Source organism: Siniperca chuatsi, linkage group LG10 (assembly GCF_020085105.1).
Source record: "Siniperca chuatsi isolate FFG_IHB_CAS linkage group LG10, ASM2008510v1, whole genome shotgun sequence".
NCBI classification, from domain to species: Eukaryota; Metazoa; Chordata; class Actinopteri; order Centrarchiformes; family Sinipercidae; genus Siniperca; species Siniperca chuatsi.
The window spans coordinates 10,636,394-10,661,298 of record NC_058051.1 but is presented as its reverse complement, the minus strand read 5'-3'; the positions used below and the strand labels follow the sequence as shown (position 1 = coordinate 10,661,298).

The 24,905-nt window shown below is 39.4% G+C and overlaps 1 protein-coding gene across 2 annotated transcripts; it reads right to left on the bottom strand.

The window, feature by feature from the left end:
- Window positions 1-8,737: 8,737 nt before the first annotated feature.
- Window positions 8,738-24,698, bottom strand: dalrd3 (DALR anticodon binding domain containing 3). 2 transcript variants are annotated; one of them, XM_044212391.1, is made up of 13 exons: window positions 24,562-24,698; window positions 19,531-19,838; window positions 18,796-19,106; window positions 17,698-17,756; window positions 17,471-17,572; window positions 17,326-17,390; window positions 16,882-16,940; window positions 16,644-16,726; window positions 16,330-16,456; window positions 12,115-12,173; window positions 11,805-11,921; window positions 11,634-11,702; window positions 8,738-11,141 (listed from the first exon to the last, which is right to left on the bottom strand). In XM_044212391.1, the coding sequence occupies exons 2-13, from the start codon at window positions 19,821-19,823 to the stop codon at window positions 11,022-11,024; spliced, it is 1,464 nt and encodes a 487-aa protein (XP_044068326.1). In that variant the 5' UTR covers window positions 19,824-19,838; window positions 24,562-24,698; the 3' UTR covers window positions 8,738-11,021. The 2 variants fall into 2 exon arrangements, with proteins under 2 accessions (XP_044068326.1, XP_044068325.1); XM_044212390.1 differs by lacking the exon at window positions 24,562-24,698 and adding an exon at window positions 21,192-21,726.
- Between the last annotated feature and the right edge of the window lie 207 nt (window positions 24,699-24,905).

The following is a 24,905-nucleotide window of genomic DNA, read 5'->3' as shown; positions in this document are numbered from 1 at the left end:
TTAGTTGATGTGTCTGCCACCTCCACTACCATATGTTTTCGCTATTGTGGTATTTAGGGCTATTTGCCATAACAAAACTGAAAATACATTATTTCTCTGCTGAAAATTATTAAAACTGATGACCTTAGCATAAACCTATAGTATGATTAAACTATCCAGGAGACGCCAGTGTTTCTATTTTGAAGAACACTGAAGATTTCATTATCCATTATCTCCAAATGATGACGAAAAAAAAGTGCATGCATTTGTTACTTCTAGGCTGGACTACTGCAATTCCTTATTATCCGGCAGCCCGAATAAGTACCTTAAGACTCTCCAGTTGATCCAGAATGCTGCGGCATATGTACTGACAAGAACTAGGAAATATCTCTCCAATATTAGCTTCTCTGCACTGGCTCCCTGTAAAATCCAGAATAAAATTTAAAATCCTTCTCCTCACCTACAAAGCTCTTAATGGTCTGGCACCATCGTATCTTAAAGATCTCATAATACCTTATTATCCGACTAGAACACTGCGCTCCCAGGCTGCAGGGTTAATTGTGGTTCCTAGAGTCTCCAAAAGTAGAATGGGAGCCAGAAAATTCTCCACACCATCTCCACATTTAAGAGTAGGCTTAAGACTTTCTCTTTGATAAAGGCTTTGGTGAGTCCTGAACCATCCCTTAGTTATATAGGCCTAGACCTAGACTTCCCATGATGCACCTCTTTCCTCTCTCCTTCTCTCCCTCTCCATCTGTATGCATTTTTATCCCATTACTGCCTGTTACTAACTCGACACCTTCTCACTCCCGTAGTTTTGTGCTTTCTCGTTTCTCTCCTCTCTCCATCTGTCGCTTTCAGCAGGAATTTCTGCCCCCGGAGCTGCAGAGACTGGATCTGTGGTTGTGGGCCACCTGCTGCCCCCGTGTTCCTGCTCGACAACTGCTACTACAGTTGTTGTTATTTGCTCTGTTACTAATACTGACATTATTTTTCCTATAGCTGTCATTCCTATTATTATTAATTGATTAATATTAACACTACAATTACTATTCTACTATTTAAAAAAAAAAATTCTACGTGGTATTTGGACGGTGTAGTCCCTCATTCGTCCAGGAGTGTTCTATCGTAGAAAAGGTTTTAGTCGTAGTCATCTGGACACTGTTTTCAGAATCAAGACGTTTCGGCTCCCATCCGGAAGTCATTCTCAATTGTGAAAAAATTGGACAAACAGCCACTTCACAAAATACTTTATCAGCACAGACGACACGCTAACTCAGGATTACAGAGCGCCGTGCATTTGCATTTAAAAGCTACAAACCACACATTTGAAGACAGCGAGGTGAAGATTCTTAGTAGAGAGAAGAGTTGGTTTGAACGGGGCATCAAGGAAGCCATTTTTATGAAAAAAGAGAACCCCTCTTTGAACAGAAATGGTGGTCTGAGATTTAATCTGCCCAAAGTCAGAGTGTATTATCACCTTGGTCACGCCTATCACATGCTAATCAGGCACTTAACAGTGATGAAGTAGATGCAGCCAGAAAACAATAGGCCTGATTACTGATTACTGGGCCATCTTGAAACTATTAGGTCAGTTTCAGGTGAAACTAGCTATTAACAGATACTCAGGCAGATTCCTTCCTGAGGGCAGGGCTTATGTAACTCAGAGTAGCTTAAATTTCCAGTTCCCGTCCAATTTTTTCACAATTGAGAATGACTTCCGGATGGGAGCCGAAACGTCTTGATTCTGAAAACAGTGTCCAGATGACTACGACTGAAACCTTTTCTACGATACGTGGTATTTGCATTGTGCCTCCCTCTCCCCCCCCTCAAAACCCCTCTCTCTCTCTCTCAAAACCTAACACGGCAGCGGCAGATGGCCGCCCACCATTGAGTCTATTTCTGTCCAAGGTTTCTGCCTCTTAAAGGAAGTTTTTCCTTGCCACTGTCACCAAATGCTTGCTCATGGTGGGATTTGTTGGGTCTCTAATTAATATTATAAAGAGTACGGTCTAGACCCGCTCTATAGGAAAAGTGCAATGAGATAACTTCTGTTATGAATTGGCGTTATATAAATAAAATTGAATTGAATTGAATCTCTCTCTTCTCTCTGTTTGTCTTTCTCTCTAAACTATTTTACAATGCTTCCCTTCCTTCTTTTCCTAATCTCATCCTGTCTCTTTCTGGTCTTCCACCCAGTTATTTAATTCCTCACTGCTGTCCCCCTCAGTCCATTTCCACCTCATGCATATACTCCATCCTAGTTTCCTCCATTCTGTTTCCCCCTTTCTCTCACTCTATCAAGCATTTTCTCTCTCTCTTTATTCTCAGGGGCGTCCCTGACCCCATTCATTCATCTCTCTTCAAGACAGTGGATCCACTCTCAGCAATTACTCTACATGCTCCGCTCTCTCTAACATCCCATCCCTGTGTTTTCCAACTACCCCCCACCCCCGTTTTATCCTCTCTGTCTTTCTCTTGCTCTCCTCTCTCTTTTGTCTCACTCCAGCCTATCGCCCAAGGGGAGTGATTGACAAGCAAGCGGGGGTCTTGTAAAAGGGAGTATCTGATTGGTGGTGAGGGAGATGAAAAGGATAAAGCCTCCTGGACCTGCCCTGACTGCACTGCAAAAAAGATTATTTGCTATTTATCTTGTGTTCAGTCTAAAGGTGCATTCATGTCAAGCACGTTTGAAGTGGCTTCTGTAAAGTCAGCAGTGTTAACTGCTGTAGTTTGCTGTGTTTGTCCAGGTGAGAACAATGCCATCAAAGGAAACTGATCAATAATGAAAATGGAGTTACTATTTACACAAAAATAGTGTAGAAGTAGGTATTCCAAACAGGTCAACAGAAACTTGTGGAAAGAAGGAGGGAAAGTATAAAAATTAAATAGTATTAATAGTTCAGTATTGAATATTCTGTTAAAGAACGGCCAAAGATGTTAGATGTTGAAGTCTGTTACAGTCCTGGAAGGCTCTATTATAAATGGCAAATTAATCATTTCATCTTTTTTCCAGTTTTCCAACCTTAAAACACTAGAATGGGAACATTTTAGTTGTGGTGATTTCCCAGCATAGAGAAAAATACAACCTTGAAAGAATCATCTGTGCTCTTTTAAAACAGCTGTGTTGTGTAGTTAATTAGTACTGATGACATAACAAACCATAGGAAACAACCCTAAATCAAAGGGTTTATTGGTATGATAAGACAGCATCTGGTAGCCAGCAGTTCCTCATGCTTGGAAAGCTGAGCACAACAAAATTAGCTCAGGATCTGAACCACCAGTGCTCATATTCAGCTACTTCTTCATGTGTTCTTAAATTCTATGGACTCCAAAGAAGAAGAGTGTTGACAAGTCCATCACACTTTCCACCCACTTTTTTTGCTGTTTTTTTGGACTCCTCCCTCACCAAAGTTCAACAAAATTTTAAAATGATGATAATTTAAACAGTTTCAGAAAATGTTTTGACTCATGATAAAATTAGTCAAGTGAGTCTGTGTGTTTTTGGCTGGACTGCAGCAAAGCTGGGCCAGCCCTATACAGTAAAAGCGAAAGTCTGTCCCTGACTTACTGAGTGATGAAGTTACACCATTGGTTGGTCAAGTGTTCGAGTTTCCCTATTGGCCGTTGCTCTTTCAAAATGAATAGGAACGAACAGTCCTGATTTACGTCCTCAGGAGGCTTTTAAAGGAGCTGTAAGCAACATTCACTGCCACTAAATGTTGCACTAGAGCACCAGCATCTCAGACCAAAACAAATGGGCGCTATGGCGCACAAGACCATTGAGAAAAACAGTAATTTTACCTCGCGGATCATCATAAAACACACTTAATTCAAACTGGACAGAAACAAAATAAAACTCACCAAAACCAACTTTGTTAGTATTTCCACTGTTCCAACAATCACCAACTGTGGTTTGTCAAAATAAACCCTTAATTCACCATATTAAGGGTTTTATTGAAATATTCTGGCTTTATGCCTCAGTCAGCAACCACAAAATGGACTGCAATGGCTGCTGTGGACAAATGCAGCCGTCAAAGTACGTCTACTAAAAGTGCTTGTTTTTGCCACTGACAGGCTCAGATTGTTTTTGTGTGTCTGACAACATTATGGAAAGGATTGCTACAGAGCTAGACCTTTTTGTTAAACAGTAAAATCCTTTTTGTTTAACCAGAAACAGCTGTTTTATCGTTCTCGCCCGCCACCAGACTCCATTGTAAAAAACAATAATTTTACCTAAAACACACTTCATTCAAACTCTACAGAAACAAAATAAAATTCACCAAAACTGTCTGTGTTAGTCTTTCACAATCACCAACTCTGGTTTTGTAAAAAAAAATCCTGAATTCATTGTGCGTGTTCCTAAGCCTAACTGTTTTATTGCCTAAACCTAACCAACTAGTTGTGTTGCCTAAACCTTACCAAGTAATTTTGTTGCCTTAACCTAAATCTTGCAAGAGTTTCCGCAAATCCAGGGTTACCATCTAGATAGGACCTGATGCGAGAGGTAAGATGACATCACTTTTGGTGTGCTCACCCTCGTGCCAGGGACACTGAATCAATCACAAACAAAGCTTTACGAGGGCTAAAAATTTATTGTGATGTATTCTGTTGATTTGCAATAAAAAAACAATTGTTCATAAACAAAGCTTTACAGCAGACAGTCCTCAGGAGCACATTGATCATACACGGTCCAGCCATATAGGCTACTAGGTTTTGACCTAGTCATGTATTTTAATGATCTTAAGCCTATATAACTTGTATTTAAACCATTTAAACTGCATTTAAAACGTCATATGACCACATTGACAGAAACAAAACAATCAAATTATATAGCTGATTAAAAATACTGTACATCACCTTTTGCAGTGTGTCTGGCGGGGGTCAAGGCTTCGGTTTCAGCCAGTTAGAAACCTGTTTGAACATTGCCACCGTGTGGTGAACCTGGTGCACTGCTGGCAGATTACATCATCGCTCCACATGCCTTCCTGTTAGTTTGAGCTTTGTTTATTGTCATGAGTTGGGAGCATTTGGGGGGATCAGACACCCAGAGATGGCACAAACAGATGAAGGCAGCAAACATATCAAGAACAGAGTGCACACGCGACATAAGGCATGCATGTACTGTACATAATACTTATTAACATATATTTGAGAAAATATGCATATAAAGGCATTTGTGCTGTGCTCATATGCACAATTTGAAAACAAAAACATTAAGAAGCAAACAGCATTGAGAGCATTTGCAGTGCAGCTAATCGAATATTCAAACTGAAAGAAACCTCTTTGTAAATATAGCTCATGTAAATATGTAGAAACAGTGAGTGACAAGCTCCAGAAACAGCTGTGTTGTTGCTCTTGCTAAGCACGCAACAGACCCCGGCAGATGACTGCCCAAATGAGAACATCTAACAGTGACCTCTTTATCACCTGACTCATGCATTTGTGCGCACACACACACATACACCCACACACACACACACACACACAGCACCCCTGAGTGTACGCCATTTGAGACTTAAACCCACCTGTCTAAAACTGAATTTCTTACTAATGAAAGATAATATTGTTGGTCTAGGAAATGAAGTTTAATGCTAATGTAAAATTAAAAAAATCAAGTTTGACCTGCTTACTTGTATGCCCACTTTTAAAACCTACATGTGCTTATTTTGTCCTCTTTGCAAAGCATTTTGGGTTTTTTGTTAAACTTCTTTTTGACTATATTTATAGTACAGCTGAAGAGAGACAGGAAAGGGGAAGAGAGAGAGGGGGGGTGACATGCAACAAAAGGCCACAGGCTGGATTCAAATCCAAGTAGTAAGTAATCCTGTAGTAAGGACTCGTACCTTGGTACATGGGTCACACATTCTACCAGGTGAGCTACCACAGCACCCTGAGCATTTTGTTTTATTGTAAGAAATTAGTTCAATATCAAAATCTATGAGCATTTTGAAGTAATTTGTGTGTTTGCGTATGCCTGAATTTGTGAACTACGTCTACTATAACAGAGACAGATACAGCTGACTGCAGCTCATTACTGCAGGTCAGGACAGGTTGTGGGAAGGAGGAAACACATCATTAAACTGCTCTGTGGGATCATCACATTTATTGGTTGTCACTCACCATTTAGGGCTGTAAATGTCAGGAGTTTATACCATTATTTCAAAATTAAATTTTATAGTCTGCAAGCCTCCAAAGGGCCCAGCACCTCAGGTTGATGGTGGCAGGAAGATGTATCACGTCTGTGTGGGCTTGGGCCATCTCTCACTGTCCTGACTTTCTTAGAAGAAATGCTGGAAGAAGAAGCTGACAGCCAGAACAGGTGGAGGGTATCTTGTCTGTAAATCAAGTGAATAATTTTAAAGTTCTTTTTAAAGAGACAAAGTTCTGTCTGCAAACATACTGATAACAGGCACTGAAATATAATATACACAGATATGTGAGATGTTTTGATCTTACATAGACAAATTACAGAGTTCAAGTTATAAATTATGTCTAAGTTACTCTGACACTATAGTCTACAAACCTTACCACTAACAATACCCATTTTTAAAAAAAAAAAAAAAAAGGCACACATACACCCACACAAATGGCATTTGACAGATACGTTTATCATGTTCATTCATAACCATTTCAGGAAAGATACCACTATAACATAATAATCCTCAGTATTATTTTAAGTTGTTTGTAATAATCTTTTTTAATGGATAATTAAAATTTGAATTCCTTCATTGTTAGCTAATTGGGAATCAGCTGTGCAGCAGGATTACTGTAGACATTAACTAATAACACTCAGTTACCATTTTCTCTCCATGAAATTTAGAGGTTCCACTAATTGCCTGCATGGTCTCCTATCTAGGCTACATGATAATTGCTGCTAGTGACCTTAACCATGGTGAAATTCTCCACTAATAGCATTATTATTAAGGCAATTAACTGATTTGTCTGTGCAGCTCAGCTAATTAAAACAGAACTGATTATTCCAGTTATTACCTTATCAACTATTATGACTATTATGACCATAAGCATGTAAATAACCCAAAATATTACAGATCAACAAAATCAATAGGTTGGTGTAGTCAGTTATAATTTATTGATCCCACAATAGCTTGGGAAGTACAGATTTGATTCAATGCTGAAAAGGGAAAGGGTTGCAGGTTTGTTGCACAGCTGTTTGTGTGTGTGTGTTTTGACAGTTATATTGATGTGAGGATATAAACGAGTGATATTGGTCATCTTGCCTTAAAAACCTGCTAAAAACAAATTTTATTTCTCTGGGTTTTAGTCATGATTTTTCTGAGGGATTTTAACCCAGACAAGAATTACATTTTGGGGACATTACATTTAGAATATGTATATATATATATATATATATATATATATATATATATACATACATATACATATATATATATATAAATCCCCTTCTCACCTCCCTTGGGGTGGTATGTGTCATCCTCAAGCTCGGGTGCTCAACCAGTGGCCTGGGAGGGTCCTGAGCAGTATCTTAGCTGTTCCTAGGACTGCATTTTTCTGGACAGAGACAGAGACTTCAGATGTTATACCAGGAATCTGCTGGAGCCATTCTCCCAGTTTGGGGGCGCAGCAGGCGGTCCACAACCACAGACCCAGACCCCGCAGCTCCGGGGCCAGAAATACCTGCTGAAAGCGACAGAAGGAGAGAGGAGAGAAACGAGAAAGCACAGAACTATGGGAGAGAGAAGATGTCGAGTTAGTAACATGCAGTAATGGGATAAAAATGCATACAGATGAGAGAGAGGGAGAGAAGGTGAGAGGAAAGAGGTGCATCATGGGAAGTCTCCCGGCAGTCTAGGCCTATAGCAGCATAACTAAGGGATGGTTCAGGACTCACCCAAGCCAGCCCTAATTATAAGCTTTATCAAAGAGGAAGGTCTTTAGCTTACTCTTAAATGTGGAGATGTTGTCTGCCTCCCGAACCCAAACTGGGACCTGATTCCACAGGAGAGGAGCTTGATAACTGAAAGCTCTGGCTCCCATTCTACTTTTGGAGACTCTAGGAACCACAAGTAACCCTGCATCCTGGGAGCGCAGTGTTCTAATCGGATAATAAGGTATTATGAGATCTAGTTTTTGTCAGTACACATGCCGCAGCATTCTGGATCAACTGGAGAGTCTTAAGGGACTTATTCGGGCAGCCGGATAATAAGGAATTGCAGTAGTCCAGCCTAGAAGTAACAAATGCATGCATATCAAAACTGTCTCTTACTTTATCCTGGAGTACACTCTATAACTATTTCATAAGAGCAAATAAAATCACCACAGTCCACAGGATTCACACCCTGGATAGTTCATAGAAATAAATTAATGTGATAAATCACAGAAAATCTGAGCAGAAATGTGATGTAGCCCACCAAATTTGGAATTAAACTGAGGTTTTGAAGAAGCAAAAGTTTGGTTTGTAATCCGCCATTAATCAGTGCCTCCTTTTATAAATGAGATACAAAAGAGGGAAGTGATGATCATCAGAAAGGAGGGAAGTATAAAGCAAGTTAGGAATCCAAGACAAATGGCACATCACATTACCAGGGTTGTATCTACAGTGATAGATCACTCGTAATAGCATATACTGTATATCCATACAGTGTGTGGGTTATTGTTGGATATATGTGGCCTAAGGGCAGTGTGTGGTAGTGGAGCATGATGGGATTTATCTTTAGAATAACAGTATTAGTATGTACATCTTTCTTGATAATGAAGCCAGAGACCAACACACAGCGAGGTGGTCATGGTTATTTTAATTCTGAAGACAGGAAAGACATCAACTGTAGGTGGACAGATGTGTGTACGAGAGAGTTTGACAGTATTATTTACATTCACATGGGCGAATACACTTAAGGGTCAGAGACATGTAGAGATTTTTCAGGATAGGAAGGAATGTCCTGTAAAGTTGAGATGTAAATGTTACCACCTTGTGCATGGTTGCCTGACTGATTATTATTTTGTTTCATTTTCTGAATTATTAACTTAATTTTTTATTTTATACTGTTGGTAAATAATTGAGTCATCTTGTAGCTGTTTGGTTTCCAGCTGCAAACCCTTCCTATCAAAGGGTTTTGGAAAGAACTTCCAAGACCAGTGGCACTAACATTAGGACAGGCAGGCTTAAGCTCTGTATGCAAGTACACAATACAGTACAGAATAAAGGGAAGAGAGATGGGAGTTAGGATGGCAAAGAGGAGGAAGAAAAGAATGAGAGATGGGAGAAGGTCAGAGATGTTGAGGCCTGAGGTGTTGAAAACATGGCAGCTAGAGAAACACTCCAATGGCTACAAGTGAGCATACTGTATCTATTATATACAGTATCTGTTTACAGATACAGCGAACAGTACATAGTAGAAAAAAACAAAAGTCCCTCATTCTCTCATTCTGCATCTTTCTTTAATACTGTGGTAATTACAGCAGTGGTTAACAAGACAGTCACTGTAAATAAATCAGCATATTGTAAACATCCCATTCCCTGTCCTATAGTAAATAAAATATTTAAAAAAAAAAAAAAAAAGAAAAAAGGGAAAAAAGATAAGTCCATTTAAAAAATTCCATAGACCATTCAGGGACAAGCGACATTTGCAGGGATCAAACAACATTTAATGCAGTGAGAAGTGAGTTTTCAAAATATTTTATACCTATGTATGTTATCTGTTTTGTTCCAACATGAGATATTCACTTAAAAAAAAACCCACCAACTTACAAAATGATGTGAAGCAGAAAGTTAAAACAAGCTATGGCACATTTTAACAGACAGTAGTCAACTGAAATGGCAACACATTTCACATTTCAGAGATACTGAAGGATCAATTTTAGGACATTATCTTCCCCTACCAAAATTTATAAATAAAATGTTTGGCATAAAACTCTCCATATATATTATTTTCATGCCATTTCATGCATTTCCTAAGGTTATGGCACAATGCCCTAAATGCTGCTAATGTTCGTTTTTTGTCAATAACTTATGAACACCTGTTACATCTGGTACATGTTGTTTGATACTGAACATTTGTGATTTGTCAAGCAGGATAATTGTGACTAATCGGAGGGCTCTGAATAATCATATGAACACAGCACTTAAGATTCATATGCAGAATATATATTCTGTACAGATCTCTTTTGTAACTGACAATAAATATTCGTGTGGCATTGATAAATACAAGGTGGGTAACATACATGAAATGGGACTTTCCACAGTTGAACAAGGCTTAGTAAAAGTAAAAAATATTTCTTCAGGCAGTGACTAGAGACTAAGACACTTATAGGAGGGTACTGTGATAATAATGAGGCAATTTAGAAAGTGTAACAAGTCTTATTACAGTTTAGATGGAATGTCTTGACTACAGGTGGGATTTTGGCACTAAAATCATAGTAAAAGTTCCAGGGTTCAGTTCATATAAATGTAATGTACGTTCACATGACTAGAGTAGAATTTAAAATTACAAAGTAGGGCTTCAACGGAAAAAAAGCATTCCATCTGGGCCCATTTAGCTGTTAAAATTCTGATGCCTTGTATGCTTATGGGAGGGGACTCTTCTCCATCCAGATTTAGCAAATAATCCAAACTTAAAGGAATAGTTTGACATTTGGGAAAGGTGGATTTTGTTACCTTTGGACAGAGCCAGGCTAGCTATTTCAGTGCTTCCTATTCACTGCTTCCAGTCTCTATGCTAAGCCAAGCTAACCGGCTGCTTGTGGTAGCTTCATATTTACCATACATACATCAATCTTCTCCTCTAACTCGAAAATAATAAGCATATTTCCCCAAATGTCGAACTATTTCTTACATATCAACATACAAACTGCTCAAAATTTCCAGGAAAATCAATCGGCCCAGATCAAGCTGAACTCGCACTGAGTTTGTACACCACCAAAAAGAGGAAAAGGTGAAACTGTGTCTTAGCTGGATACATTTTCATTGCTAAATGAAGTGTGTACATGATGAAGCTACAATTGCAAAGCATAGGTGAGTGTGTGTTTGTGTGAGATGATGTGGGTCAGGAGGTATGTTGAGGCTATAGTTGTCTGATGGGGGGAAGGTTAAGGGTGTCCAGAGCGCTGTGGTAGAGCTCTCTCAATGCTCTTAACAGATACAGACGACAAAACATCTGATTGAAGAGATGAGGCAACGGCTCCTGGAAAGAAAGAAAGGACAGACAAGAGGAAGAGGAAGTGTGTGGGAGAGTTAAAGAAAGAGAAAAAAGAATGGGAATAGGTGATGTGGGCAAAAATGAGATTTAGAGAGAGAGAGAGAGAGAGAAATACGTAAAAGATAAAATATTGCTAACCTCATACTGAACTGGTGGTTTTTTGCATCAGTAATCACATTCTGTTAGTGACAAAAAGTCACCAGATGGGGCAATGGGCTATTAACACACTCATCTCCATATGGTGTACAACAGGAAGGGAACACACATACACACACAAAATCATGCAGACAATTCACAAACTTATACATAAATAAATAAATACATATTTGCAGACATTCATCCACAAATACTCAGTGTAGGAGTTAACATCTCCTGTGCTTATAATTCCTTTTCAGTGAATAAATTAATATATTTATACATATACTGTACTGTACAAACACAAACACATATGAATATATACAGTTAATAAATCCTCACCCCCAGCACATGGACTCTGTTGTAGTATGAGCTGAAGTCTTTACTGAGAGACACAAGGAATTTACAGATCTGAGGAACACAAACACATTAGATAAACATCTTAACAGCACACTTTTGTTTAATACACATCTTTTGAAATTGCCTATTGATTGTTAATCTCTATCCCCTGACCTGTTCAGTCTTAATATTGACTCTGGCTCCTCCCCCTTCACAGTCTAAGGCTTGGCCTGATTGGTCCAGCAGCTCGGAGAACGGAATGAGATAATTGAACAGTAGAAGCCACTCGCCCTGTCAGTCAAGCCACAGAGACAGCATGATAGAATTAACACTGAAATGTTGCTGTGGGGATTTATGAAGTGGGCAATTTATAGTCTAACATATTTTTAATGGTAAGAAAGAAAAATAAAAACAAAGGACATCTAAAGAAATGAAAAGAGTGACAGAACAGAGTAGAATACTATAGAAGAGAATAAAGTGGTACCTCTTCTTTCAAAGCAGAGAAGTCTAGCTGGGAGCCTTCAGGGATTTCTGGGTATAGACCTGCAGATAAACAGCCAGAAAAACTGTGAACATATGTGCTGATCCACAGATTTCAACTTGTTACAAATCAATATTGTAGACATACTGACCTTAGACCCCATACAGTAGTGGTAGACCAATTGCGGCCTGTGGACCAATTCTGGCCTTCCAAGAAAAATATTTGTCCCACAAATGAAAGCTGAAGTTTTCCCTTTTTAAATAATTTTTCACAAATCTACTGTAGGTAACTGTTAACACAAGGCTTGAGTAAATCCCAACAGTCTTGTAACATCTATTTATAAACAATGATTTTCGTCTCAAACACACAAATAGGTGACAGCGGTCTAATAGACTTATTTTTTTCCTAAGGCAACAACAACAACAGTACTTCCATGCAACCATAAATTAAACAGGTCACTGTTTATTGTGGATAACCTGTCAGTCAGTCTCGTAGTGCAACATAACGCATACATTTGTATATGTGAGTGATTTTTTTGCCAAATAAACATTAACATAAGCTGCTGCACTTACTAATGGGAAAAATGCCCTCGGATACAATCCTAAAATAACCCGTTTTATAAATCTGTTTAATTCTAGAACAAAACAAAATGCTCAAAAATAAAACCGTGCCTGTGAAACTATGTTGGCCCTCCATTGAACAATGTTGTAAAAACTGGCCCACTGTTAAACCAAATTGCTGACCCCTGCCATACAGCAGTATTTTTTTAATTTACGGATGGCTTTTACATCACTGAAGCAAGTGGCTTTCTCATTTCTCTCCTCTCTCCTTCTGTCGCTTTCAGCAGGTATTTCTACCTCCGGAGCTGCAGAAACTGGATCTGTGGTTGTGGGCCACCTGCTCGACAACTGCTACTACAGTTGTTGTTATTGGCTCTGTTACTATTATTGTCATTATTATTTCTATGACTGTCATTCCTATTATTAATTTATTAATATTATCACTACCATTACATTATTACTATTTTAAAATTCTAGGTGGTATTTGCATTGTGCTTCCCTCTCCCCTCCCCCTCTCCCCCACTTTTACATGAAAGCAATTAAAATCAGGCTGTAACTTATCAAAGAATATCATCAACCAACTCTGATTATTGGCAGCTCTATCTTGAGAAACTTGAAGTTAGTGACACCAGGGACCATAGTCAAATGTATTCTTGGAGCCAGAGCGGGCGACGTTGAATCCTATTTAAAACTGCTGGCTAAGGGTAAGCGTAAATATAGTACGTTTTGGCTCCCATCCGGGAGTCATTCTCAATAGTGAAAAATGGTCTGAGAACTCAGAAATTATTAAATTGGGTGTCGTTACCACCAACGTGTTAAGCAAATCGGAGATCACAAAAATGAATTATTAATATTTTATATTTTTATCAAGTTTAGTACTTAAAACAGATAAAGTAATTATTGTCAGTGATTTTAATATTCATGTAGACATTGATAATGATAGCCTTAGTACTGCGTTTATCTCAGTATTAGATTTAATTGGCTTCATAAACCTACTCACTGTTTTAACCAGACCCTCAACCTTGTTCTCATATATGGCATTGAAATTGGACATTTAATAGTCTTTCCACAGAATTCTTATCTTATCTTATTATTTTTATTTAATAACTTTTGAACTCCTATTACTGGACTACACACCATTAGGCAAAAATTCTTATACTAGATGTCTATCTGATAGTGCTGTAGCTAAATTTAAGGAAATGATTCCATCTGCATTTGATTCAAAACCATGTCTCAATATAAAAGAGGACTCCTATGCTAACTTCAGTCCCTCCCAAATTGATCATCTTGTTGATGCTGCAGGCTCACTGCGAACTACACTCGACTCTATTGCCCCTCTAAAAAAGAAGATAATAAAACAAATGGTATAACCCCCAAACCCGCAAATTAAAGCAAACATCGCGAAAACTTGAAAGGAAATGGCATTCCACCAATCTGGAAGAATCTTGTGTAGTCTGGCCAGATACTCTTAAAACATATAGGAAGGCCCTTCGTAATGCCAGAGCAGCCTATTACTGATCATTAATAGAGGAAAATAAGAACAACCACCAGGTTTCTTTTCAGCACTGTAGCCAGACTGACAGAGAGTCACAGCTCTATTGAGCCATGTATTCCTATAGCCCTCAGTAGTGACACTTCATGAGCTGCTTTAATGTTACAATTCTAATTATTAGAGACAAAATTCATCACCTCCTGCCCTCAACCGGTACCGATTTATCTTCAAACACAGGAACCTTAGAAACAGCTGTAAAACCTGATATATATTTAGACTGCTTTTCTCCCATCGATCTTTACCAACTTCAACGATTTCTTCATCTCATTCATTCAATTTTATTTACATAGCGCTAATTCATAACAGAAGTTATCTCATTGCACTTTTCCTATCTAAGCCATCAACCTGTCTCTTGGACCCCATCTCAATAGGTTGCTTAAAGAAGTTTCACCCTTAGTTAGCACTTTATTAAAAGGCTATGTACCACAGTCCTTTAAAGTAGCTGTAATTAAACCTCTTACAGATTTATATCTTAACCTTCCCTTTCTCTCTAAAATACTGGAGAAAGCAGTCGCCAATCAGTTGTGTGACTTTCTACATAACAATAGTTTATTTGAGGATTTTCAGTCAGGATTTAGAGTGCATCATAGCACAGAGACAGCACTGGTGAAAATTACAAATGACCTTTTAATTGCATCAGACAATGGACTTGTCTCTGACTTGTTAGATCTTAGTGCTGCATTCAACACCATTGACCATCACATCCTATTGCAGATGACTGGAACATTTGATTGGCATTAAAGGAACCGCACTAAGCTGGTTTAAATCCTGTCTTCCAGATCGATCTCAATTTGTACATGTTAACAATAAATCAGTTAGCTAAACTTAAAGCATGTCTTAAGGACATAAAAACTTGGATGACATGCAATTTTCTGATGTTAAACTCAGACAAAATTAAAGATATAGTTAATCTAGATGGCCTCTTGCACCAACGTAAGGAACCTCGGAGTTATCTTTGATCAGGATTTGTCCTTTAACTCCCACATAAAACAAACTTCAAGGACTGCCCTTTTTCACCTACGTAACATTGGACAGGCACATCAAAATTATGCTGAACTTCTAGGCTGGATTATTGCAATTCCGTATTATCAGGCTGCCTGAATAAGTCCTTTAAGACTCTCCAGTTGCTCCAGAATGCTGTGGCATATGTACTGAACTAGGAAAAGTGATCATATTTCTCCAATATTAGCTTCTCTGCATTGGCTCCCTGTCAAATCCAGAATAGAATTTAAAATCCTTCTCCTCACCAACAAAGCACCGTTGTATCTTAAAGAGCTCATAATACCTTATTACTCCATTAGAACACTGCGCTTCCAGAATGCAGGGTTACTTATGGTTCCTAGAGTCTCCAAAAGTAGAATGGGAGCCAGAGCCTTCAGTTATCAAGCTCCTCTCCTGTGGAATCAGATCCCAGTTTGGGTTCGGGAGGTACTCACCATCTCCACATTTATTTAGGCTTAAGAACTTCCTCTTTGATAAAGCTTATGGTTAGGGCTGGCCCCCCCAAAAATAAAAAATTCTACGTGGTATTTGCATTGTTGCATTTGTTGGGTCTCTGTTTTATTTACTATTATTTTAAATCTCTATGAGGAATTTGCATTGTGCAACTATATGTTCTCATTCCTCCTGCTTTCTCCCCCCCAACCCAACTAGTCAAGGCAGATGGCCGCCCACCCAGAGCCTAGGTTCTGCTCAAGGTTTCTGCCTGTTAAAATTTAGTTTTTCTTTGCCACTGTCGCCAAGTGCTTGTTCATAGTGGGAACTGTTGGGTCTCTGTAAATAATATCATAAAGAGTATGGTCTAGACCTGCTCTATAGGAAAAGTGCAATGAGACAACTTCGGTTATGAATTGGCGCTATATAAATAAAATTTAATTCAATCGAATCACACTCCTGCTGACTAAGATTGTCAACTCCCGCACTTGCTGTCCCTGCTTCTTTTTAATTGAAATATGGATTTTCTTGGCTTTTATTAAGTTTGTCTTTGTCTTCCATTCTGAGGTTAAGAGAATACTTCCAGGGCACAGCAGTCTGAGTCAGTGGTTGTTTGTAATGGTGTTGATCGGAGAAATAAAACATGAATCTCTTGCAATGCACAACTCTCACCTTTCTCCACTCCTCTCTCGTAGCTGTCGAACAGAGTGTGCAGTCTGGCACAGTTATACATCACAAACACTCCTCCTCTTGGCCCTTTGGTGGACACGCTCCCTTCCCTCTGGACATCCAGTGTCACCTAAACAGACAGCTTTCAGTCATTCTGACTCAACTAATTACATCAAAGATCAAACTGTCATCAGTGTCTGCGTGAACAGAAAGGCATTCATAACGGACAAGCTTGTAAAACTAATCAATATCAGTGGGGACAAATACACACATAGCATGACACTATCAGGTGCAAACACAACTGTATGATGACTCACAGGACTGGTGTGGACCGTTGACAGCAGCTCAAATCTGACAGTGGCAGAGGTCATGACCCTGATGATGTCATCCCATGTCTGACCTACAAGAGGACGAGGAGGAGGAGGCAGTGTTTCACGACAGTTAATTCACTTTGTCTACAGTTAATGGTAATGAGTATCAGTCAGGTCAGTTTCATAAGTAAGTAGCATATGAGCACGCACATAAATACACACACTGCTTTATGTGTACACACACCTTCTACTTGATCTCCATACTTCATCTCTGAGGCCTCCTTCATCTGACCTCTTCTCAGCCTGGAGGAGAGGAGGAAGAAAGAAACAATAGAAGTCTCATCTACACAGATAGCTGCGCTAATAATATACAGCAATAACAGAGATGAAAAAAAGCAGCATCAACGCCTTCTAGTGTTCTTTTAATTTTGTATAATTGGAACTGCAATTTCACAGTGCAGGGAAAATCCTAGTGAGTGTCTTTTGTGATAATATACATCTGTTTGGTGGAGAGCTGGGCAGGGCAAGTGGAGGCGGAGAAGAAGAGGGGAAGGGAAAAGAGACTTGGAAGACAAGATGAGACAGATGGAAGAGGAAAGATACAAAACCTAAAGACAAAGATAGAAATGGTGAGAAAAGACAAGGAAAGAACAGACACAACCGTAGAAAAGAAAGTGATGTGTCTTACTGCAGGTACTGTGCAGCAGTGAGGTGAGAACCAGGAGTCTTCACAGGCCCACACACCAGATGTCTCTGCAGACACAGAGAGCAAAACAGATAAAAAAAGGAACACAATGCAATGCATGATTGTGTGTGCGTGAGTGTGTAGTTACCTGTGTATGTGTCGCTCCACTGGCTCTCCACAGCACTGCTACCTGCTGCTGACGGAACTCATCCTGGCAGGAAGTCACATGTAGCACTGTTACCATGGCTACCTATAAAAGAGGCAGCAAGGATATACAAATCAATACTTTGTTTGTCTGTTATTTTTAATGAGAAAAAAGGAAAGTGTTAATGTGTCTGTAGGCTGCATATTTGCGTGTGTGTGTGTGTGTCTCACTGTGCACTCGGCTGTGGCTAGGTCCAATTGCGCCAGGTGGGAAACACTGTCTCTGTGTACTGAAAAAGATATGCCAACAATGCATTACCAGTAAATATATAGTACCAACTATCTGTTATCCTACTAATCTTTTCTCTTACCTAAAGGTGTGTTAACACATGAAACACTGCCAATTTATTAAAGGAATTTGGGGAATTACTAATTGGCCTTCTTGCAGAGAGCTTAGTGAGACTACTCTCATATCTGTCTGTTAAAGGTTCCCGGTAGTGTTTTTGACCTCCAGTAGCGCTAGGGAGCAGTTCTGTTATGAGTGGATCCCTGTTTTGTTTGTCTCATGTAAGTGCACGAGGACGCACGTGGATGACGCGATAAACCGTCCAGTCAATGGTTTCACACTATTCCAGTTATCGATAAGTGAAAAACAAGGAAAAGAAGAAGAGTGCTAATTAGTTTTTCTCTGACTAACCAGTAAATTGCTTCTGTAAAGACATGGTGCTGTTGAATTTCTCAAATTCCATTTTCAATGCTGTGAACAGGACATGTTCCATTGTTTTGGGGTAGCAAGCAGAAACATATCTCAAAAAGCCCAGCACATGAAACCAAAATCTGCATGGCTAGATACAACTAGAATAAGTAAGAAATATGTTTGCCTGTGATTTGGATGAACTGACCTTTTAAGTGATTTTAACATGGTCAGACATTAATAAGGAAATGAATGTAGAACTAGAAGAAGGCTTATCAAATGCAGCTTAATTTAGTTTGTTTAATTGAATAACCATTATAGACCACAGGTCAAGGGCCACATCTCAGACAGCCTGATGTATGTATGTTAACATTATTTTGCTTTGTTGCAGGCTATGTTGCGTTTACAAAAACATTTACATAAAAGTGATATACAAACACTGAAATTGTGACATTTGGTCATTGTGGAACCAAAGTGCTTGTCACACAGCCTGCTTTTTTCCCCTCACAAAATGCAAAATGACTTAGAAAAAAAAACAACACCTTACTACATAACCATTAACTGTAGCAAAAATGGACACACATTGGATCCTCAAAATTAACATCTGAATCAAACATGCCCCCTTGTGGCCTCACCTGTGCTGGTACCAAGGCTGGGGTCGTATCCCAGCAGCCCCTCCTCCTGGAACACTCGTTTCAGGTTGACCCTGAGAGCTCCCTCGTTCTCCCCCTCCTCCGCTTTCCTCCCTCCTCCTCCACTGGTCCTCCTGCCTCTCTCCGTTTCCCTCTCTCTGTACGGGGAGTTCTCCAGCGCCTCCTGAATCTTCTCCTCTCGCTCCTCGTTGGTCCAATTGGATGGGGCTGACGGCCAATCGATGCCCAGAGCTCGGAGAAAGGTGATGATGTCGCTGTCTTCGGGAAGCATGGGGCAATAGGACACTACAAATCTGAGACAGTTAAGGAGATTGATACTGATCACAGCAGCATTTTTAATCTATGGCTGCAATTGAAAATTATTTTCATAAACAATTCATCTGTCAGTTACTTTACTTACTTACTTACTTACTTTACTTTCAATTAACTGAATAATCATTTAGGCAATTTAGTTTTTAATATGTCAGAAGATATTGAAAAATACCCATTAAAATTTCATAGAACCCAAGGTGACATCTTCAAATTGTTTATTTTGTCCAAACAGTCCAAAACCCAAAGATATTCAATTTACAATGCTATAAAGCAGAGCAAATCTTTTTTACAAGCAGAAACCAGTCAATGTTTCAAAATTGTCCATATACATATATATATATATATATCCATATCCTTTCATTCACAAGCCCCTTCCTTCATGCTGGAATTAACCCCCAGACTCACCCCTGTCTTCTCAACAGCACCCCCATGTGGTCAGCCAACAAAACAGTCCTCAGATGGCCCAGAGTCAGTGTATCAGGAGTTGGTGTGTTGGGTTTAGGGTGAAGTGCGGGGCAGTTGAGCACCACACACCCTTGCCTCTGACTTGAGGGCTTCAGGTACTCTGTGGCTCCACCTGCCAGGACAGCCCTGAAGGCTGTGGCCCGATCTACCCTCACCCTCAACCCCTCACCCATTACCTCCCCACCAGCCACAGGGAGAACCCCACTGCCATGGAGGGACAGGACCCTGGACATCACTGCTGGAGGGACCTGGTAGGATAAAGGGAACGATTAGAGACACATATACATGTATGCATGAAAAAGTATATGCCACTGTGTGAGGAGGGAAAGACATGAGGGGAAAACACTGAATTTCAGGTAATTACATGTGCATATTTGCCAAGTACTAGAGGTGGTCTGATACAGTATACTGGCAAGCAATTGATATCAGTTGATACTGTAAGATATCTCCTTTTAACAGCAACTTTAGTATTTTGGAATTGGTATTTTGATATTATTAGTATATAATTTAATACTTTGAAATTAGTTGGGGGTTTTTTAGCTCTTACCTTAAGATATGCATGTCTGAAAAACGTAGCCTATTTAGCACATGCATCATCCTTATAATTCAATTTAATTCAAAGGCATGGGAAACAGACGCTTACATTGCAAAAGCAAGTGTGAAATAAAAACAACAACCAAAAAAAGGTACAAAAATGCATACCAGTCAGTGGAAAAATATCGGTGGAATAATAATAGATGTTGGTATCTGCTTCAAAAACCCATATCAGCACATCGGCGGTGCTTAAAAACACAATACATACTTATGATGAAGTGTTCTACATGCAAAAAAAATTGCATTCTCCTACACAATGATGCAAGAACACGTCCAGAGATGCAACGTGCCAGGGGTGGGGGTTCAAAGATGCATTTGTTAAAATAATTTACGCTCGGACATAGGCCTTCGTGTGTTTTGCGCCACCCCAGTTGTAGCACAGCTAGCTTCGCGTTTCTGGCTTGCAGCTGTGCTTGTCTGTCAGTCTGACCCATATTGCATCCACCACTCATGGGTAAATAATTACTGCCGCAGGCTGTGGTCGATCATGATGGGGGAATGTCAGCCGCCACTCAGCAAATCGGGGGATTTAGCTATCTCAGTTTCATTCAAATGTATTCAAGGTTTTAGGTGTTCTTTGATTTGTGGGATTCAAGTTAGCTTTAACCTTCTTCTTCAGACAGGCAGTTGGAATCAGTTGAGCGTTATAAAGCTGATAGTTCTGGTCACCTTCCGTCATTTAAATATTACTGCGCTAGACAAAATCCCTCACACTATAGGAAACATGACACCTATAGCAACTGTCCAGGAACTATACTGCTTAGCGGAAGAATAACATGTAGACTTTCTTAGCATAAGACGTTCTACGTGTTAACCAGTTTTGTCGAACATCACCGTTATTGTTACCGGTTAATGTGTGTGTGTGGGGGGTGTAAACGGCTTTTCAGCTAAGAGCTATTTTCGGTTCATCTTGCGTTAACGGAAAATGATGAGACAGAAAACACCGCGAAATGAGCATTAATCCCAATAAAATGCTGGCAACCCCAACAGGTATCATCCAAACCAACCTGTCCGTCCGCATACAGCGTGTTAAGCATCGTGGTTGGCGACAAGAAGTCCCTGTTACGCAGGTTTTTAGCGCTACTCTCCTTGAACCAAAGCTTCTCCGGTTCGGGGAAGATCCTGTCGCCCTTTCCCCGGCTGGAATCGGGGACATTTTCATGCTTCCCCCGCAGTGCGGAGCTCAGCGCCTGGACGGTAGGGGTGATCCGAAGGGGCAAAGACTCCTCAATATTCTCCATCACCACCACAACACAAACAGGAGAGCTTGCTACCAGGCTATCAGCACATCCACACCCTGCTCATATCTTCTGTTAAAACTCCGTCACACTGATTAATGCTGATGCATGCTCTACTTAGCATCAACACTGCCGAATTATGCCAGTTTCCAGCCGTACGGTCAATCACTGGTCGATGCCAGATATAAGGAGGGCTGTATTTGCTGTTTTTTCTTAGCGGAACTAGTGAAGTGCAATCCGTGTTTCTTCCGAGGTGAATTTCCGTGTTGGACCATTACAGTGGAATGTTCCTAATACAATACTTCCATGTCCTAATAGCGCCCTCCAGTGTGTGGCAGGGTAACTGCAGTCTTAACTACACTATATGGGCTATAAGTAGATGGACATAACATATGTACAAGTGTGTCTTTTGAATATGTTGCTCTTTAGTTGAATTCCTCAACATCAACAGGCCACCTAAATATTCTGCAACTTTTTTTGATGATTTTGCTGCTGTCTATCATCTGCATTAACTTTGACTGTGTAGTTATTGTTGGTGATTTCAACATTAATGTTGACAACCCCCAGGACAGCAGTACTGAAGAACTGTGTTGTAGTCTGGATAACTATGAACTGACTCAGCATGCCCACACACATTAAAGGCACACTCTAGACTTAATAATCTGCAAGGGTCTTAACATTTCTAAGGTTGTGGTGACTGATGTTGCTCTCTGTGATCATTCCTGTGTTTTCTTAAAGATGACTTCTCAGTGCTCACAAATGCTCAACCAGAGTTCATCACAAAATGGTATATCACTGAAAACACCAGTAAAATATATATTCAGGCTTTGTCTTCTACACCTGCCCCTGCTTGGGTCTCAGTCAGTGACCTTGTAGATAATTTCAGTTCTAAAATTACATACAGTTTGTTATTGATGACATTGCCCCCATTAGTGTGAAGGTTGTTTCTAGTAAGAAAAACACAATAATGCACAAGCCTTATTTGCTACTGTTGACAAGCTGGCAAACCCTCCTGTGTCAGTAGCCTCTGAGCTTTTATCCACTAAATCACACAATGAATTTGCACTCATTCTTTACTTACAAAATTCAGAGTTGTCGGTTCCTCCATATCGGATATAGGGTCTGTATTGTCCTTGTGTCCACTTAAAACTAATTCAATTAGCATGACACAATTTGATCCTATTAACAATATAACCTTAGAGGAAATTGTGCAACATTTGAAATCCTCCTTCGGCTGCCTTGATATTCTCCCTACATGCTTTTTCAAACATGTTTTCAACTGCATGGAATCAAATAGTCAACCCTCCTCTACTCTCCGGCTATTTTCCACAGCCCTGAAAAACTGCAGTTATTAAGCCACTCTTAAAAAAGGACAATTTAGACACCTCAGTAATGAAGAACTATAGGCTCATATTGAAAAGGCTGATTTTCAACAGCTTAACAACAGCTCAAAAGCTTAACTTTCAGTCTTGTTATTATTAGATCTCAGTGCTGCATCTGACATGGTCAACCACAACAGACAGACTGGGTGGGACTTTCTGACACACTTTCTACTGTTTAATCTGTCTTATTCCATTCTATCTTCTATTTGACTTTGTTTCAATTAGTTTAAAATGTGTGTGTCTTTTTATATTGTCTTGTGTTTCTTTTATATCCTGTCTTAATGCCTTCATGTCTTATGTAAAGCACTTTGAATTGCCTTGTTGTTGAATGATGCTATACAAATAAATGCCTTGCCTTGTCTTATGATCTGAGCCTCCTTGTCACGGTTTGGGCCAGGTCCCTTTATTCCAATGAAGGCACATAATGCTACAACATTGAATGATATTCTAGACAAAAGTATGCTTTCAACTTTATGGCAACAGTTTATAATCATCTATAGTTCATTATCCAGTCCATAATTAATATCAGTACAACTACTATTTAAAATAGCAATAGCTATTTATAGAGATAAATCGATTAACGAAATGATTGATCCACAGAAAGCAACAATTTTGATAATTAATCATGTAAGTCACCAAAAAAAATCACTGGTTCCAGCTCCTCAAATATGAATTACTTCTATGGTAGGGAACTACCATACATGCCGACAAGGGCAAACGCACTAGCAACACAAAAACACAAGCAAATTAAGAAAGCATCTTCATTAATTTGACAACATGTCAAACACCACAACACTGTGGTTGAAATCAAACGTTCGGAGGCAGTCATCAAAGTTTTTAAAGACCTTTAATGAAATCAGTAAAGATCTGAATCGGTTTGCAAAGCTACTGAAATCACACGAGCATACAGTTCAGTATTTGTACATCTTGTCATAGAGGGTTGTGACCTCACACACCAATTTGGCTACAGCAGATCCTGATCGCACACCTTTCTGATTATCTATCACTGTTTGTCACATCCAAACTAAGAGCACAAGCACTGTTTTTTTCTTTGTTTGTTTGTTTTGTTTGTTTTTTGTTTAAGTCTATACTTCTGGAATGGCATCCCCAAGGCTTGTCTGATGAGTTTAGACTCTGGAATGTGAGCCCCAAGGCTTGTTTATCTTCATCAAACACGTCTCTAGGGAACAGCTTCTGAGACGAGGTCAACATATGCTGCATCATACAAAACCATGAATATCATTGCACATGAACAAAGGTGATATCATAATGATATTATTATGAACATAAAACATAAGTATTAACTATGAGTTTCCACCACAACATTACAAAGTTGAACACGGCTTGGACACATGAAGTTATTGAAGTCGGGTCCGTGTGCCATCCGTTTGTTTATGTTGTGGGTTTCTAATTTCTGCTACTGCTCTACTCTGCGCATGCGCTCAAAGTGGCCGCTGTGTGCACCTCGCAAGACCTTGCAGAGCGAAAAAGTGGAATTATTTATGCACTTATGTGCACTTGGTCACGCCAACGTTCATAACAGGCTACAGTCCGTCTGTCATTACCTACGAACCTGGTTATTATCTCTGATTAACTAGTTTTCCAACATTTTTTTTTCAAATTCCTTCAAATTTACCTTGATTTTCAGTTTCAAACATGCTTTTCAAACTTTGTCTTTACATTACAAAATAAAACAAAACAAAAAACAATGAACGGATGATACGGATCCATGTACGGACCCGACTGATTTCACAAACCTTTTTAGTGTTCTCTGGAAACACTTCCGTTGTCGTCGTGTGTATTTGCAGCGCGTTTCATTTCGTCTTCGTCAGTTTCAAATTGACGAAGATGTTTTCTTAATTTGCTTGTGTTTTGTCTATTTGCATGTGTTGCAGTGCGTTTGCCCTCGTCGGTCACCGTAGAAACTGAAACTTTGGATAAAACATGCAGTTTGAATATGTCACCATGGGCTTTAGGAAATTGAGAGGCATTATTTGTGACTATTTTCTGACATCTGATAGACCAAACAATTGTTTGTATTATTATTTTAATGATTTATTTTAAACGAGCATCAGCATAAACGAGAAAATAATCTTATCAT

What these genes read in the sequence shown, in the direction of transcription:
- dalrd3 (XM_044212390.1), bottom strand. Translation starts at nt 21,425, where the DNA reads ATGGAGAATATTGAGGAGTCTTTGCCCCTTCGGATCACCCCTACCGTC. An exon ending in GTGCTGTTGAGAAGACAGGG is followed by an intron (nt 19,107 to 19,530) that starts GTGAGTCTGGGG and finishes TAACTGTCTCAG; the next exon opens with ATTTGTAGTGTCCTATTGCC. An exon ending in CAACGGTCCACACCAGTCCT is followed by an intron (nt 16,457 to 16,643) that starts GTGAGTCATCAT and finishes CTGTCTGTTTAG; the next exon opens with GTGACACTGGATGTCCAGAG.